This window comes from Oryctolagus cuniculus, chromosome 15, assembly GCF_051225735.1.
Source record: "Oryctolagus cuniculus isolate XC-2025 breed Fujian yellow rabbit chromosome 15, ASM5122573v1, whole genome shotgun sequence".
In the NCBI taxonomy this organism is placed as follows: domain Eukaryota; kingdom Metazoa; phylum Chordata; class Mammalia; order Lagomorpha; family Leporidae; genus Oryctolagus; species Oryctolagus cuniculus.
The window spans coordinates 55218598-55237531 of NC_142881.1; the positions used below are offsets into that span (position 1 = coordinate 55218598).

General features: G+C 42.0%; 2 protein-coding genes across 27 annotated transcripts in view; one reads left to right on the forward strand and one right to left on the reverse strand.

Moving 5' to 3' along the window:
* The window catches only part of NRBF2 (nuclear receptor binding factor 2), a 115774-nt gene extending 107561 nt beyond the window's left edge, over positions 1-8213 (forward strand). For 4 of the 6 annotated variants that reach the window (XM_089314105.1, XM_089314106.1, XM_089314103.1 and 1 more), the window contains 3 exons: positions 1790-1874; positions 4563-4603; positions 6702-8213. In XM_089314105.1, the coding sequence (XP_089170231.1) occupies positions 1790-1874; positions 4563-4603; positions 6702-7412 (837 nt within the window). In that variant the 3' untranslated portion in view covers positions 7413-8213. Of the gene's footprint in view, positions 1-1789; positions 1875-3771; positions 3893-4562; positions 4604-6701 lie in introns of those variants that run through there. The other 2 variants (XM_089314104.1, XM_089314107.1) reach the window with 2 other exon arrangements.
* A 7556-nt stretch (positions 8214-15769) lies between these two features.
* Positions 15770-18934, reverse strand: part of JMJD1C (jumonji domain containing 1C) — a 340730-nt gene continuing 337565 nt past the window's right edge. For all 21 annotated transcript variants that reach the window (XM_051823261.3, XM_051823260.3, XM_070057718.2 and 18 more), the window contains 2 exons: positions 16995-17126; positions 15770-16708 (listed from right to left, as the gene is read on the reverse strand). In XM_051823261.3, coding sequence (XP_051679221.1) covers positions 16619-16708; positions 16995-17126 — 222 coding nt within the window. In that variant the 3' untranslated portion in view covers positions 15770-16618. The remainder of the gene's footprint in view (positions 16709-16994; positions 17127-18934) is intronic.

Genomic DNA, 18934 nt, shown 5'->3' on the forward strand with positions numbered 1-18934 from the left:
GCCGGCCACAGTATGTTTTTTGACTGTTTTATTTCATTTAGTGTAATGTCTAAAGAGTTCATCTATATTGTAGAATATGTCAGTTTCCTTCCATTTAAAGAGAAAATGATGAGCCGTTGTGTTTACGTACTACATTTTATCCATTCATCTTGAATGGACATTGGGGTTGTTTCTAACTTTTGGTTGTTGTGAAACTGCTTTTATGAATGTGGATATATAATGCTTCTCACTTTTTGAAAAGCTATGCTAAATTATATTTTAGTTTTTTAGTGAAGAAAACATTTCACTTGTTACAAGACATTAGCTGATGGTGTCTACTTTGTTGTAAAAATCTTGGGGCCAGTGCTGGGGCATAGCGGGTAAAGCCATCGCCTGTAGTGCTGGCATCCCATATGAGCGCTGGTTCGAGGCCTGGCTGCTCCACTTCCGATCCAGCTCTCTGCTATGGCCTTGGAAAGCAGTACAAGATAGGCCAAGTCTTTGGGCCCCTGTACCCACCTGGAAGACCCAGAAGAAGCTCCTGGCTCCTGGCTTTAGATCAGCACACTCTGGCCATTGTCGCCATCTGGGGAGTGAACCAATGGATGGAAGATCTCTCTCCCTGCCTCTGCTTCTCTCTCTTTGTTACTCTTACTTTCAAATAAAATAAATAAATCTTTTAAAAAAAGAATATAATGTATAATTTACTTTAAAAATCTTATGGAAGTCATGTGACCCCATCAATCTGTTGGCCTCTGTAACGATAGAGAAACACATTCATGAGCTTGTAGTGAAAGCTGGTGAGATAATGCCTAGTAAAGCGCTTTTCGCAGGTGATTGTTGTGATACAGTGGGTTAATCTGCTTGGGGCACCTGTGTCCCTGTTAGAGTCTGAGTCTGGTCTGGCCTCCACTTCCATCCACTTTCTGCTAATGTGCCTAGGAGGCAGCAGATGATGGCCGAGGTAGTTGGGTTCCTGCCAGCCCTATGAGGGACCCAGGTAAAGTTTCTGGCTCCTGGCTTCAGCATGGCCCTTCCCCAGCTATTGTGGGTATCTGGGGAGTGAACCAGCCAAATGTAGTTTTGTTCCTCTAGCTTTCAAATAAATTAATTAAACCTAAAGTATCAATAGTTTTGTTTGTAAACTTCTTTTGAAATGCTTAAAGTGTAACACAAATATAGGGAGACCAGTGACAGTGTAGCCAATCCATTACCTTTACATTCAGAGTCAATAAGGTCTTTTGGTTTTTGAACTTCCAAGTTTGTTCTTTTGGTGAGATCTGCCCTGTGATATTAAATAATGATATCATTAATTCCTCAACTGTGTGATGAACAAAGCTTTGATTTTCCAAACAGATAACCCTAATGTTGAAAGGGAAAAATTGACATAAGAGAGAAATTTTGGATTTGTTATGTTAAAAGTGAATTCCTGATTAGTTTTGAAACTATGTAAGATTGGTAAAAGTGTATGTAAGATAACCATTATTTTGAAAGGAGCTTGTTAAAAAATTAAGAAAATACAAATTTGGGATAATAGCTTATAGCTGTGATTCTTTTGGTTTATCTCTGAAAAATGGAAGGATGTGGGTACAGATGGAATTGAGTATCTGGTATTAATCTTGAGAGGGTTTATTCGTGGAGTGAGAAGTCACCAGTTCCAGTCAAATGCTGGAGTTAGATCTAGGCTCTATTCATTATATTTCCCAAGTTACTGATACAGCTGTAAAGTTTGATATGTGGCATTAAAAAAGCATTTTGAATCTTATTAATAAGTTTTTTTAAAGTCATGATTTACAATTTTGTCTTCCAGGCTCATCAACAGAGCAGACGAGCAGACCGTTTACTGGCTGGAGGGAAATATGAAGAGGCTATTTCTTGTCACAAAAAGGCTGCAGGTGAGGTTTTTTAAAATGTTAAGATTTATTCATTTGAAAGAGTTACAGGGGGGGCTGGCACTGTGATTTAGTCAGATGTCTCATATGGCTGCTCCACTTCCAGTCTAACTCCCTGCCGAATGTGCTTGGGAAAGCACTGGAAGATGGCCCAGCATGGGAGATGGCACCCTCATGGGAGACCAGATGGAAGCGCCTAGCTTTAGATCGGCCCAGATCTGGCTGTTGAAGCCATTTGGGGATTGAGCCAGTGGTTGGAAGATCTCCATCTCTCCCTCTCTAACTCTGCTTTCAAATAAATAGACCTTTAAAAAGAGAGAGAGACAGAGGGAGATCTTCCATCTGCTGTTTGACCCTGCAGATGGCTGCAGTGGCCAATGCTGGGGTAGGCTGAAGCCAGGAGTTTCTTCAGGGTCTCCCACGTGGGCGGCGGGGGCCCAAGCACTTGGGCCATCTTCTGCTGACTTTCCCAGGCCATTAGGGAGCTGGATCTGAAGTGGAGCAGCTGGGGCAGGAACTGGTGCCCATATGGAAAACTGGCATCCCAGGCTGTAGCTTTACTGTCTACACCACATTGGCAGCCCCAAAATGCATCCATGCTGGATCAGCAGTTGCAGAGCACACAGAATGTCTCACCAGAATTTTTTTTTTTTTTTTTTTGATAGAGTGGACAGTGAGAGACAGAGAGAAAGGTCTTCCTTTTGCCGTTGGTTCACCCTCCAATGGCCGCCGTGGCCGGCGCGCTGTGGCCGGCTCACCGCGCTGATCCGATGGCAGGAGCCAGGTACTTCTCCTGGTCTCCCATGGGGTGCAGGCCCCAAGCACTTGGGCCATCCTCCACTGCACTCCCTGGCCACAGCAGAGAGCTGGTCTGGAAGAGGGGCAACCGGGACAGAATCCGGCGCCCGACCGGGACTAGAACCCGGTGTGCCAGAGCCACAGGCAGAGGATTAGCCTATTGAGCCACGGTACCGGCCTCTCTCACCAGATTTAAACATGGAGTCATGGAAAAGAAACAGTGTGCAGCTGCACAGGTTGCCTATTGGAATAAAAAAGAAAAAGTTGGAAAAATTGATAAAACAACCAAATTTTTTTCTTTAATGGTAGCATCTGATGAATTTGTATCTAAAGGACTGTGTATATCCTAGCAGACAGTTCTAAACCATGAAATCAAAAAATTATTAAACTGTTTGGATTAATGCAAAAAGGCAGAAAAGAACTCAACGTATGGATAAGAGATGCCAAAAGTTTATAGTAAGAGTTAAAAATTGTATACAATCCATTAATAATATTTTTACCCTACCTTATTCCAGAAGGGGTGAAAAATGTCTTATAGAGGAGATCTATAGAAAGAGTGGGAAAAAACCTGGGAGTATAATTTATAAAATGTGCCATAAATTCCGGTACATTTATAGAAGAAGAATTTGCCCATAAGCTTTCTAACAGCCTGAAAAGGAAAAGTAAGGATTTTTAAATTGGCTACATTAATTGCAAACAAATTCAGACACTCAAAATCGGCTCCTAAGATCAGAGGAAGAGTTTAGTGAAGGCCTTCATAGATGACATTATATTCTCTTCAGTAACTTCCTTACAGTAATCTGTCAACAGATTCTTAGGGTCTCTACTACCTTAATTCATAATAAACTGATGTCATAGCTTGGAAAGAATTCAATAACACTAATTGTGTACAAGGCCAAAGTGATGTAGTCCAGGTATTCAGGTGGGTTAAAAGTCATCAGTAATCACTTGATATTTTGGTGAGCATAGTGAGTGGTACATTGTTGGCAATTCTTAATATTCTTCCCTGAACCAGTTTTCTGATTAGATCATCTTCAGTTCTTTATGGCTGTGTACATCATTATATTAACATTGTTTTGTAATTTTAAATTTATTTGAAAAGCGGAAGAAGAGATGTCTACTGATTACTCCCCAAATGCCTGTAACAGCCAGGACTTGTGCAGGTTGAAAGCCAGAAGTCCAGAATTCCATTCGGATCTCTGGGAAGCTGCATCAGAAGCAGGGTGAGGACTGGAGCCCAGGCGCTTTGATAAGGGTGTGGCCATCCCAACCCAAGCAGCATCCTAACTGCTGCATCACATGCTCATCCAGCTTCATTTTCTTAAGTGTAACATTTACGGGTCGGTGTGGTTCTTTCTCTTTGAGAGACTAAAACCTTCAAGATGGAGTAGGGATATTTACATTTGATCATCACTGACATCCTTTTTTCAGAAGAATCCTGTCCAGGGGTTGGACAGTGTGGCACAGCAGATTAAGCCGCCACTTAGGACACCTGCATTTCAGAGTGCTGGGATCGAGTCCCACCTTCTTCTCATCCAGCTTCTTGCTGACATTGTAGGAAACAGCAGGTGATGGCTCAAGTACCTGGATCCTTGCCACCCCCATGGGAGACCTGGGTAGAGTTCTGATCCAACCCTGGCTATTGCAGGCATTTGGAGGAGTAAACCAGAGGATGGAAGCACACTGGCTCATTTGCTGTGTGTGTGTGTGTGTCTGTGGCTCTGCCTTTCAGATAAATAAAGTTAAAAGAAACCAAATTTGGAAATCTCCGTTTGACAGAACTGCTTAGAGGACCAGTTCTGTCTGTCATATGAGGAGTATTAAAATTCTTCCTTTGACTAATTAAAAAATAACAACATTTATATATTTGTGTACATTTTTTTTTCTTACCAGCTTATCTTTCTGAAGCCATGAAGCTGACACAGTCTGAGCAGGTGAGACATGTTGTTGATATTTGCAACAAGGCTTAGGAAGGTTTTTTTGGTGGAGACTTGGAAATCTAAAATAAAATATTGTGCCCCTCTGAAATCTCTGTATTAAAAATGGGCAAGAGAAGAGTACTTCAGAAAGGCAATTTAAACTAAGTGAGCTACTGCAGATGTCCCAGAACTGGTGTGCAGGAACTTCTGTCCCTTTTTCTTTTTTTAAACAAGATTTATTTATTCATTTATTTGAAATTTTGCCAGAGTTACAGAGAAGGAGAGAAGGGGATAGAGATATCTTCCATCCACTGCTTCACTCCCCCAATGGCTGCAGTGGCTGGACCTGGGCTAATCTGGAGCCAGGAGCTTCTTTGGGGTCGTCCATGCAGGTGCAGGGGCCCAAGCACTTGGGCTATTTCCTGCTTTCCCAGGCCATCAGCAGGGAGCTGGCACCCATATAGGAAGCTGGTGCTGCAGGTGGTGGCTTTACCCACTATGCCACGGCGCTGGCCCCATGTCCCTTTTTTTAGTGGCTACTCAGAGATCTCAGATGGCCAGATGTCTCTTTTAGAGATGCATAGGTACCGTTCCTAATCATGCCTCATATTTGGTTATTTGCTCACAGTGAGGTCAGCAAGCCTAGCCAAGGGAAACTATTTGGACCACCCTTTGCTTGTTAAGTATAATTTAAATAATACCCTCCCATTTGTCTTTTTTTGAATTCTTACACAGCTCTGGTACTTTCTAAAGATTTATTTTATTAATTTCAAAGAGTTAGAGGTAGAGCCAGAGAGAGAGAGAGATCTTCCATTTGCTGGTTCACTCCCCAGTGACCACAATGGACGGAGCTGAGCTGATCTAAAGCCAGGATCCAGGAGCTGCTTCTGGATCTCTCATGTGGGTGCAGGGGCCCAAGGACTTGGGCCATCTTCTGCTGCTTTTCCAGGCCGTAGCAGAGAACTGGATTGGAAGTGAAGCAGCTGGGACTAGAACCGGCGCCCACACAGGATGCCAGCACTGCAGGCCAGGGCTTTAACTCACTGTGCCACAGTGCTGGCCCCACAGCTCTGGTACTTTTAAATTTGTTTCATTGGTGACTTTAAATTGTCTTCTGTTAATGGGAAGGGCCTACCTATGTTTTAAAAATAGATTATCCAGGCCGGCGCCATGGCTCACTAGGCTAATCCTCCGCCTGCGGCGCCAGCACACCGGGTTCTAGTCCCGGTCGGGGTGCCAGATTCTGTCCAGGTTGCCCCTCTTCCAGGCCAGCTCTCTGCTGTGGCCAGGGAGTGCAGTGGAGGATGGCCCAAGTCCTTGGGCCCTGCACCCCATGGGAGACCAGGAGAAGCACCTGGCTCCTGGCTTCGGATCAGCGTGGTGCGCAGGCTGCAGCACGCAGGCCGCAGCGGCCATTGGAGGGTGAACCAAGGGCAAAAGGAAAACCTTTCTCTCTCACTGTCCATTCTGCCTGTCAAAAAAAAAAAAAAAAAAAAATTATCCAAAAATGATTTCTTGTTTATAAAATGACCCAAGTGTCTGGGCAGTACTCAGTATTTGTCTCACTTGAATTAAATGGATTGTTTCTGTGAGGGGTATCAGGGCCAGGGAAAAACCTGTGGCTCCTCAGATGAACCAAGGGAGCCTTAAAGGTGAGCTTTATCCTTGGCACTCCCTTTGACAGTGTAGAACCTGCTCATAAGAGCTACATGATACAGGTGTCCACTGAGCTGTCTAAATACCCTGATTCACAAGACTTTCTTTTTAACTGGTTTACAATTAGTATGTCTGAAGAGGCAAAATTTCCAATTTAAGCAGAGTTCAAATGGCATTGCAGAGCAATAAGGCATGTCCAGAAAGTCTGATTCAGTCTGTTGACTGAGAATAGCACTTGTGACTTCCTCAATGAATGGTGTTTTCTTATGAATGAAATTTTTAGCTTATCCGAAAAGACCTGGTTATTCTAAAAACTTTTTGAGGTTATATTGATCTGCAAGCATATTGTATAAATTGTTATTCAGAAAGGAGCATCTTAGGATGGTATCTGTTGGACATTACTAAAAAGACCTAAAATGTGAAGTTCTGTAATTGTACCTCTCTTTCTGTGTGATAGGCTCATTTATCACTGGAATTGCAAAGGGACAGCCACATGAAACAGCTCCTCCTCATTCAGGAGAGGTGGAAAAGAGCCAAGCGCGAGGAGCGACTGCGCGCCCAGCAGCACCCAGACAGGGATGCCACTGCCCATCTTCAGGCATCTCCCAGACCCTGTGCTGAGGACGCGGAAGGCCACAGTCTCCTCCTTCCTCACAAGTACAGTCCTTCCACCGAGAGACGTCTGCCTGAACTTCGAGGGGCCTTTGACAGGGATCCAGACACGCTACTGTTTTTACTTCAGCAAAAGAGCGAGCCAGCAGAGCCGTGTATTGGAAGCAAAGCCCCAAAAGATGATAAAACAATTATAGAGGAGCAGGCAACCAAAATTGCAGATTTGATGAAGCATGTGGAATTCCTTGTGGCTGAGAATGAGAGATTAAGGAAAGAAAATAAACAGCTGAAGGCTGAAAAGGCCAGACTTCTAAAAGGCCCCGTCGAAAAGGAGCTGGAAGTAGATGCTGACTTTGTAGAAAAGTCCGAGTTGTGGAGCTTGCCGCCGCAGTCTGACGCTGCTGCAGCCTCTGCAAGCTGGCAGAAGTTCGCAGCGAATCCTGGGAAAGCCAAGGACATTCCAATACCCAATCTCCCTCCCTTGGATTTCCCATCTCCAGAACTCCCCCTTATGGAGCTCTCTGAGGATATTCTGAAAGGATTTATGAATGATTAAAATGGAAGACCACAGACGTCAGAAAAGGAAATAATCCAGTAACGAGTTAATCCAGAACAGAAAACGAAAAAGGGAAAACCACACCTACAGGGGTATCCCGGAAGTGCTTCATCATCTGGCATCCTATGGGAGAGGAGGCATGGCCAGGCTATGGGAAAGTCACTGTGAAACGTGTCGCCTCTCTGATTCATTGACCTAAGCTGATGATTCCGACTCGGCAAACGCTCAACTCTCAGAGGTCCTTGTTCTCCTGATAAAAACCAAATGGCTACCTGGAATAATTTTTTCAAGCAACAGTTATTTTTCTTCAGGGTTAAAATGTGTAAAAATGTTCTGTGTAATTAATCTATGATGCCATAAATGATAATGCAAAACCGAAATAATAAGGTGGCCCGAGGGCTGCCTACAGTTGAAACATGCTTTCCATCATGCATTGACTGTGCGCGTTTTGTTATGCACATTTTGTTGGCTTATATATATAAAGTGTGTAAGAAACACACCTTTCTAGAAGAAACTATATGTGCCACACTTTGCACTACTCATAACATAATGATAACCTCAAGACTATCAGGAGAAATATTTAAATTTCCATTTTATGAAGAAAGGAACCAAATTATTAGCTTTTTTTTAAATTACCAGTTTACATAATTAATCAGGGTGCATTTTAAGTTCTAACTTTATTATATAATGCATCATTTGAAAATAGCAAGGAAATATCCTTTGTTTTTAATGATGCATGAGTGAAGTAATGCTAGTTGGCAGTATATGATTGTAAGAAATCAATAAAATAATTGTGTTTTATTTCTTTGTTGAATGTGGTTGGTAGTTTAAAACCAAGGCACCAAATAGTTTTCCTCCGTGTTGTAAACTTTGAATGGGAAATGGGAACACATGCAGTCAAATGGTTACCGTGGTATTTTATGGATCTTTTTTTCCCCATGTTTTGTAGTGTTTTTCCTACAACTGGGGTTTGGATGGGCATTTATAGGTGTTCTGAACCTTTTTTTTTTAAAGGTTATTTGAGAGGTGGCCAGCCCCAATAATATGTATTTTTTTAAAAGAGATATGGGAGATTTGGAGATCTTCTGCCTGTTGGTTCATTCCTCAGATGGCTGCAATGACCAGGGCTGGGCCAAGCTGAAGCTAGGAGCCTGGAATTCTACCCAGATCTCCAACATGGATAGCAGGGATCCAAGAACTTGGGCTGTCTTCTGCTGCTTTCCCAGGCACATTAGTGGGAGCTGGATCAGAAGCAGAGCAGCTGGATCTGGAAGTGGAGCCCATGAGGGATGCTGGCATTGCAGGCGCTGGATTAGCCTTGCACCATGACGCTGGCCCTCAGAATACACATTTTTTTAAAATGAACTTTAAGTTATGTATGGGACATAAGTTATATATGGATTTTCAAAATTTTTTGCCGTAAGTTATGTATGGATTTTCATAATTTTTTGCACCAAAATAAACTTCTAATTCCATTTTCCACGAACTTTTTGAAGTCCCCTTGTATACTGCCTCCTGAGACAGTTGGGAGCACCTATTTGAAGGGTAGGGTTGGCCATACACATTCAATGGTGAAAACTAGAGAAACAGGAAAGGGTAACCATGAATAACTTGTTCTTTATAAAAAGAAATTGCGGGGCCTGCACTGGGGTGTATCACGTTGAGCGACTGCCAATAGCGCTAGCATCCCATATGGCACCTGCTCGAGTCCTGGCTGCTCCACTTCTGATCCAGCTGCCTGCTAACATGCCTGGGAAAGCAGCAGACAGCCCAAATCCTTAGGCCCCTGGACCTACATGGGAGACCTAGAAGCAGCTCCTGGCTTTGGATTGGCCCAGCCCTGGCGTGTCTGGCCATTTGGGGAGTGAGCCAGCAGATGGAAGACCTCTCTAACTTTCAAAAAAATATTTCATAAATAAATTACAAGGATTCTATACTCTTAAGGGTTAATTTGTCCATCTCAGTTATTAATATCCTAGACTCTGAGGACATTTTGCTTATGTAACCTTCCTCATAAAACTTGAGATTTAAAAGTTTGTGCCAAAAATAAGCTTTGATTAGCCTGGCCATTTCTCTGAATGAGCTCCATGTTTGATCTGAACCTCCGTTTCTACCTCTACCACCTCCTCTCTCCGCTCTTTCCTTCCCATTGCTTTCAGCAGTTTGATACGGATTTCCTAAGACCTTTCCTCTGCATTTTCACCAACAAATGTAGGTGAATTTGTATTAGCTTCAGTTCTCTGTTGCCCTTGAAGCTCGTTTCTTTTTTCTTTTTCTTTTTTTTAAAGATTTATTTATTTGGGGCCGGCGCCGCGGCTCACTAGGCTAATCCTCCGCCTAGCGGCACTGGCACACCGGGTTCTAGTCCCGGTTAGGGCGCCGGATTCTGTCCCGGATGCCCCTCTTCCAGGCCAGCTCTCTGCTGTGGCCAGGGAGTACAGTGAAGGATGGCCCAAGTGCTTGGGCCCTGCACCCCATGGGAGACCAGGAGAAACACCTGGCTCCTGGCTCCTGCCATCGGATCAGCGCGGCGCGCCGGCCGCAGCGCCCATTGGAGGGTGAACCAACAGCAAAGGAAGACCTTTCTCTCTGTCTCTCTCACTGTCCACTCTGCCTGTCAAAAAAATAAATAAATAAATAATTGATTTATTTGAAAGAATTACAGAGGGAGTCTTCCATCTGCTGGTTTACTCCCCAGTGGCCGCAAAGGCCGGAACTGAGCTGATCCGGAGCCAGGAGCTTCTTCCAGGTCTCTCTCCCACGCCGGTGCAGGGGCCCAAGGACTTGGGCCATCTTCTACTGCTTTCCCAGGCCATAGCAGAGAGCTGGATCAGAAGTGGAGCAGCCACGGCTTCCATTCCAGCCCTTGAAGCTCTTATTTACACTAAATAGTATTCTTGTTTAGTCCTGCCCTTAAGCTTTGTGTTGACCCGGAACTGTGTGGCACCTTTCCAACACCCTAGCACATTGTCCGCAGTAGGTACTAAAAGCAAACCAAAAACCTAAACACTCTCCCAAACCCCACTTGTCTTGTTATTAGGTGCTAGCCTGCAGTCACATTCCCCATTTCCTGGCTGGAGTGGTTAGGTGTTCTGTCTTTGCTGTCTAGCTCTGGCATGAGGTGCACGAAAAGGGACTGAAGAGGAACTTGCTTCCCCTAAGTAATGCATCCTGCAGCAGCACAGGCTTAGGCTGCTGCCTGTCCTTCCTTGCTGTTGGCCTCTTGTGGGGTCGAGCTACGTGTTGAAAAGCTCAGAAAGCCCAGTCCAGAGTTCTCATTTTCAGCTTTTCATGACAATAAGCTTTCTTTCAGACAGTGTGTGTAGTATCCATGGTAACCACAGATAACCCATACTACCTGAAAACCAAACAGTTCCTTTAAAACTTGTCATCCTTAAAGTTTCAAGGTTATTAAGTGAAAATTTTTCATCAAGGTAAGTCAATTAAAAATGTCAAATTATCTTTTTAACATTTTATAGGTCCTTTCAATCTATTTGATTTCACCATTGTTAGGGTCTTTAAATCCTGTTACTTTATATATGAAAAAATCGAAGTCCAGAAAGCTATGAATTCTGTGAAGCTGTGTACCAGATTGGGAGCAGAGCCAAGACCACAGAGATCTGACTAGCCGTAGGATGCATGGTTTGCTGGCCCACGCTAAAGCCACATGGTGTAGTCTTCCCACTGTGGCCATGTGACCTGGTCATCCTGACTTCCTTTCAGGTAGAGTAAACTCTGCACCTCCACTACTTTCTGCCCCCCCCCCAGTTGGAGACTTTGACAGTGCAAGCTATGCTATGACATAATTTGGTCTTGGTCCTTTGTTCTTGGCATTGAGTTCCTAAGACCCTAAAGTCTCCTGCAAGACAGTGCCTTTTGTTCTGTGGCTACTGTCAGATCCCTGAATAATGGCTGGTTATGAGAGACCGAGCCACCCTCTGGGAGATTGATCCTGCCTGTGTGATGAAGCCCTCCAAAAATCTCTGACCTTGGCAGGGTTTGGAGAACTTCCAGACTGCTGAGCATGTGGAAGGTGGAGTGCTCAAAGAGGATGTGGAAGTACATGCTCCTTTTTAGATGCATCTCTCCTGCAACTCAGTATTCTTTTCTAAGTGTAAATGTAAGTAAAGTTTCTCCCAGAGCCATTCTAATGCAGAGTGATGTCATGGGAACCTTTTTACAACTGCGGTATCAGAAAGCACAGGTCAAACCTGAGAGTTTTGATTATGAAGTGGGGGCAGTCTTGGGGTGCTGAGCTCTTAGTTAACCTGTGGTGTTTGTTGCTATCTGAAGTCTTATTTTTTAAGATGGGATACTGGTGTGAAGCCATTAGGAGGAACCTATTTGAATAGCCAAGATGTGAAGTGTAGGGATAACTATTTTTTGAGTCATTCTAGACCAGGTCATTATCAATACAAAGATAAAAGTGATGTTTATTGTGCTACTTTGTCCTAATCCCAGTGTAACCTAACTAGCTATCTCCAGGAGCCTCAGATTTTATTTTTTGCAAACCTGTCAGCAGGCATTGCTAACCAACAGTGCCATCTAGTGGACAGTGAGAAACTTGTTCTTGTGGGCACTGTGGCCTAGGTGGGTTATTTAGTCTTCTGCAGGTTTAAGGCTGGACTGTGCCAATGGCCATCAGAGGGTGGTCTAGCTGAGGTCTTACTTCATGGAAAATGCAAATGTCTTTAAGAAGACAAGTCCACCACGTTAGTGCAGGCAGGGGCTGTAGACTTGCACATTTGTTTCCTGTCTGATTTGGCCTTTTAGGTCTTGTCTAGGTTTGATCTCAAGAAGGCAGACTCTTAGTGTGTCGACACTCTTAGTGTGTCCCGTAGGTTAGGTTAAAAGTTATCATGAAGGGGCCAGGGCTGTGGCTCAGCGGGTTAATGCCCTGGCTTGAAGTACCAGCATCCCATATGGGCGCCAGTTCTAGTCCCGGCTGCTCCACTTCTAATCCAGCTCTCTGCTATGGCCTAGGAAAGCAGTAGAAGATGGCCCAAGTCCTTGGGCCCCTGCACCCGCATGGGAGACCCGGAAGAAGCTCCTGGCTCCTGGCTTCGGATCGGCCTAGCTCAGGCTGTTGCTTTCATTTGGGGAGTGCCATCGATGGACGACCTATTTCTCTCTGCCTCTCTTCTCCCTGTGTAACTAGACTTTCAAATAAATAAACACATCTTTTAAAAAAAAATTATCATGAAGCAGAGTTGGTCCAGCTGAAGAGGTGGTTTGCTGATCTTTTGGAGAAGCTGGCAGTCAAAGCAGGCCTCTTTCCCCACTTTACACTGGATATTTGCTTGGGACCTGGGAAGGGGCTATAAAGAGCCAAAACCAAAAAGCAAATCCCTTAGTTGGTCACTAGTAACTATCTCATAGTAAGAGTGATATGTACGTATATATAGGCAGAGAAATCTCAGTTTAAGTCAGTGTAATCTGTATATAGACACCAGTTAACAAATATACTTAATGAACAGCATCCTTCTGCCACTAAAACTACGAAGTAGCTGGTGTACTTGTAGCCTTCATAGAAGTAGTAGAAATCAGAGGGTGGGGAAATGGCTTTCTAGGTAGAGACTGGCATGAACAAAAAGCAGGGAATTAGGAAGGATGGTCACCGAGTAAGCTGGATCAGAATCAGATCATGGTGGGACACTTAGGAGTAGATTATCTTTCAGTTTCCTAAAAGTGAGGGGGTCTTGGTCAAGTTCTAGTCTTGAGGAGTGAAAAATATTGGAGTAGGCCCACAAGGTTAGGATTGTTCAATACCAACAATCCAGTTTTTTCCTGCTTCTTTAGTGTGGTCACAAAATTAGGAAAAAAAGGGGTGGGGTACTTCAGGTATGATGAAGGGTGAGGGAATCGATACAGTGTCTTGAATGCTAGCAAATACAGATTACAAAATGTACAGAAAGAAAGGCTGCATGACAGATTAGTTAGAGAGTAGGTAAGGGTGAAGGACTAAAGCCTCATGAGGGGTGCCCAAAGGTAAAGAATCATGGGAAAGGGAGGCTGTAGTCTGAGAGGTTTGATCTGAAGAACCAAACAACTCCTTTCAAGTCGCTGGTTTTTTTGGCTGTAGCTCAGATACTTCCCTATCCTTATGAGGAAACAGCTGTCCAGGGAAGAGCCACACAATTGAAACAGATGTTTACACTGCTAAAAAATCTTTAGTTTCGGTGTTAAAACTAAAAGCTCTGTGGAGGCAGAAAGATTAAATAGGGCAACAGGGACAGTTATTCTTCTTAGATAACTTTCACTTATTTGTAATACCCAACACTTTGGGTATTGTAGTAAATGCTAGAAGAACCCTTGTTTTGATCTTTAAAGTTTGACGAAACATAATGCTTGAGGAATTTGGTTGGATTTTTGAAACGTATGCTTATTTAATGGAACATACAGAGTATGCTCACAATTTGAAATGCAAGAAAACATTCTCAGTTTTCCTGCTTATTGTTTTGTCATAGTACAAAGCTATTCAAAATGTTTGAGTTACATTTTTATGATTAAATAATAGAAAGGTATATCAATTTTAATACATTATCCTTGCTCTGGAAAGTGAGAAAAATGCAAAGAAAAGATCTGAGAAGTAAACCTATAATAGTGGTCACTTCTTAAGAGGAAAATCACCGATACCCCTTTCCCACATATTCTTTTTTTTTTTTTTTTTTTATTTATTTTTTTATTTTTGACAGGCAGAGTGGACAGTGAGAGAGAGAGAGACAGAGAGGGAAAGGTCTTCCTTTGCCGTTGGTTCACCCTCCAATGGCCGCCGCTGCAGCCGGCGCACCGCGCTGATCCGATGGCAGGAGCCAGGATCCAGGTGCTTTTCCTGGTCTCCCATGGGGTGCAGGGCCCAAGCACCTGGGCCATCCTCCACTGCACTCCCTGGCCATAGCAGAGAGCTGGCCTGGAAGAGGGGCAACCGGGACAGAATCCGGTGCCCCAACCGGGACTAGAACCCGGTGTGCCGGCGCCGCAAGGTGGAGGATTAGCCTATTGAGCCACGGCGCCGGCTCCCACATATTCTTAATCTTGATAAATCAGGAACATAAAATCCCTGCAGGTAAAAATTTTTGATACATAAAAACTGTATTTGTGGGGTACCATGTGGTGTTTCAACAAATACACATGATGTAATGTTCAAATTAGGTAAATGTAACTCCCCTTGCCCTTCAATTTTTAAGACTCAAAAACTGAGCTCAAATCAATTAGTAAGTGGTGGTTACCCTAGATAAGCCCTCTCCCTACAGTTGAGTTCAGATCACAGAACGTCCCTGGCTCCAAAGCACCACAGAAAATGTGTTAAGTGCTAGGATCACAACTCTGAGAATTTTTCAACTGACTTGAAAAAATCAGTGAACCACTCATAGTTAGAAATGTGTATGGAATACTTGAGAACACAATGTGCTTTAACTCAACATATATGAACGATTACGGTGGACCAGTATATCCCTCTGTTGTTCCTCAAAACTTCAACTCACAAGGGATGAACTCGGATTGTCCAGGAGTATGTAATTTCTGGAGCTTAACCTTTAAAACACATTGACAACTGGTCACTGGTCACTGGACTCAATCTAAATGGACTAGTTTTGAATTCCTGAGAATGTGAAAAGTGACACCACATTCAACAGACATAATTCTTAATATCCTAGAATTTATTTCTGAAGTCCTGTGGTATTACCAGCTTAAGAAAGCTTTGATTTTAATTATCTTATTGCAGTGAGTTCAGCTATAACTCTGCTTTCAATGTACAAATTTGTTCTAACATATTAGGGGCTGTTTAGGGGACATTTTTTTTTCTGCTAGAAAAACCTAATTTTCACATCCAGTTAAGTCTCACAGAAAATAAATCATTAGCCAAAAGAAGCCATTTAATCATTTGAGGCACATTTGCCAAAATGGCATTACAGCAAACGCTCAAAGTTAAAATCATTTGAAATATCCCTAAGCCTGATTTTTTTTCCCTCAAAAACTGTCACCATCCAGCCTTGAAGTGTATGGAATTAATGTGAAAAGCAGCTGCTGGGTGGTGGTTGGCATAAGAGCTTACATGGAGCTCACAGATGGTGGACATAGAAGATGCAGCTTGGCCTGATCAGTGTATTTCAGGTAAGAAGGAAAGGCTGCCTTTGATATCCTACAGATGTCAGTGGAGGGCTCATATTTGTGATTTAAAAGTTAGGATTTGTGAGCTAGGTCAGCTATTAAAACCAAGACTTCAAATTAAATACATTTTCCAAGGCCATACAGTAAATACCAGAACTTTAGTTCAAACCCTGCTTGCAGACTTGGGCTCTTGTCTACCCCCAAGTAGTACGCATGTCCAAAAGAGGGAGAGCTGTGGAACAAGTCAATTTTTGATAAAGTCCTTTTAATGGAAAATGTAAAACCCCTTTCAACTTTAATGTACAAAGCCATATGTAACACTTGCACTTTAACAAAAGCAAGCCAATGTTTTAAAAAAATACATCATTAAATGTATATATGTATATATTTACATAGCATATTAAGTTTAATATTTAGCTTTAAAAGTTCACATAAATTTTACCAAAATGAGACAATTTTAAATAAATTACACCTTTTGAAAATGTTTAATTGTACAGTCAATAGCTTCAACAAAATATTGAAGTGTCTGTATTTAGTTTCTACGTTACATACTTATATTATCTTACAAATTTTACAGTTATTTGGCAGTAATTTTCTGATTACAACATGACTGCTGTGCGATTCAGCAATTTCCCAAATACAGGCAATAGCTGGTGTTTGTGTCCTATTCTCACAGTAACTGTCTCAATGTAGTGAAAAATATTGGTTATTTTAGTAAACTGTACAAGGTCACATTTACACTTGATCAACAATATAGCATAGAATTTAGGTTTTTTTTTTTTTTTTACCAAAAATAAATACATCATTTTAAATCTGGCATCTTCACAAATATCATATACACTATAATACAAAAACAGCTATGTGGAACTGTTTTTTTTTTTTTAAACAATTTACCTTGTTTCGTCGTAACTAACATTGAATCACAGTAGCTGTGACATAATGCTATACTGCTGTGGTGTCAGTAACAAGTAATTACTACAAAGAGAATTTCTTGGCACTGATGGTTTTATGAAGCTTAAGTCAGTGTGCATACATATCATCATTCAAAAATAAGTAATACCAGGTCAATGGCCTAAAAACATCAAACTGGACAGCACTTAATTTTCCTCCATGTCTTCCACTTCATCTTCATGTATCTTCAAAGCTCTCACCATTTCTTTGACTGCATGATATAATATATTTTTAACCTGAAAAAAGATGTTGACATTTCCAATCACATGAGTTGGAGCAACATTAATAAACGACAGCTGCCAGATTTAAAAAAATCATAATGGGGACCAAGGGGAAGCCAAATTTAAGAAAAAGTCAAGGTTTTAAGTATTAATAAATGAAAAGTTAAAATGCCACTGACATTCACACAGTTAAAATGTTTTTAATTCATTTTTGGTTATTCTAATGTGACAAATTAGACAATGACTATGTAAGCTGTTGAAATCAGCATAACAGGGTCTGGTAGGAACATCTATTTCTTACCTGTAGCTTATCATCATAATTGATTTCCTCCTTTAAAAGCCTCAGCTCTTGTGTTAAGTGAAATGACTGTACAAGATGTTCTGGAGACACAAAGTCCTCAGTTACCTGAATACAGCTGTGAAAATTCTGTACCTGTCCCCAAAAAAGAAATGATGAAATATGAATTTTAAGAGGTAGGAGCAAAGAAAAGCCAAGTTATCTAAAACAGTTAAACACAAGGACACTTTTGTTGGAGAATTATCTTTTCTAAAACAAATGGATTAACAAAGTAGAAGACCAAAGTGTAAAGTGAATATAAATGAAATAATTTTAAATGACACATTTTTCTAGGAATTCTTTGGAGATGTTGATAATTAGATCCTAAATTACCAATTTTATCGAAGTGGATTTTTTTTATTACTTAAAAAAAAACCACTACGAAGAATCTACCAGGGCACTCAAATTGAGTATGTCTGTTGTTGGTCCTCTACCTTTCAGCAATTTGGTCACTTCACTCTTCTTACACTACAGAAGAAAGAAAGAGGAACTAGGATGAAAACTAGTTTTATAGACCCATTGACCGCAAATGAATTTCAGAATTATCCTACGATTTTTTTTTTTTTTTTTTGGTAACCAGGCTCGACCCTGCTGAACTTACAAGATTAGATGGGACCAGACACATTCAAGGGTAGTTTGATCATAGATAGGATTTTAGTTATCTCAACCTTTCTTTGGTAATTTTCTTTCAAATTAACTAATTAAATCTGTGACATCAGTATGACTTTTTTTTTTTAATTGGTTTTCACAAGAAGCTAGTCAATAGTCTTACCTGTTACGTGTTCAGTATTTCTTAGAACTGCTTTCTATTAATGCTTAATATAACAGAGGAAGGCCGAAGCTAATTCTATCTGGAATTTTTTTTCCCAGGGACTTTCTTCCAGTGATGTTTGAAAATAACTGGAAGACTACTTTTAAATGTATTTTATATTCATTGCTGATCACTTGAAAATATTTTTAAAAGTTTGCAAAACAGATTGAATTTCGGGGAGTTAGGTGGAGGTACTAGTTAATGGGAAATGGAGAGGGGAATTAGGAATCTGATGACAGGGTGATGGAACTCCAGAGGGGCTAAATTCTTCTTCTGGGTGTAGTAAGCACTTGGAACAGCTGCTGAACCCTGCAGTTCTTTAACGCAAGCACCACACCACACCTCTTACTGAAACCTGGTAGGATACACAGCAAACATTTTCTTTCTTGTGATGAGATCAGGTGCCTTTAGGGTGGTATGGCTGTAGGCAAATATTGTCTTATCATTAGTCTTTTTTTTTTTTTTTTTAAGATTTATTTATTTGTTGGAAAGTCAAAGAAGGAGAGGCAGAGAGAGAGGGAGGTCTTCCATCCACTGGTTCACTCCCCAATTGGCTCAACAGCCGGAGCCGTGCCAATCTGAAGCCAGGAGCTTCTTCTGGGTTTCCTACATGGGTGAAGGGGCCCAAGGACTTGGGCCATCCTCTACTGCTTTCCCAGGCCGTAGCAGAGCTGGATCGGAAGTGGAGCAGCCGGGACTCGAACCGGCGCCCATAAGGGATGTGTTGGTTCCTTTTGAAGATGAATGGAGAGCACCTCACATTTTCACATTTCTGTACAGTCACACTGGCCCCTCATTATGTGTCTATATAATAGATGCTCTATTTAAAAGAGCAAGAAACAGGATGAGGTATTCAATGCCCATCCAAAGATAAATCAGCCAATAAATGGCAAGTCAACAGGCCCCTGATTCTTGTGATGTTTGGTTTAATAGATGCTTTATTACAGCCCTGTATCAATTCCCTTCATATAGTCTCCAAAGGCTTCTCTCATAGCCTAGCACTTAAATGAACATGCTTTGGGTCGTTAATCCTCCCAAAGTTTTAGTATGTGACTTTTGGTATGTCCTAAATATGACTGGCCTTTTTTTCCTC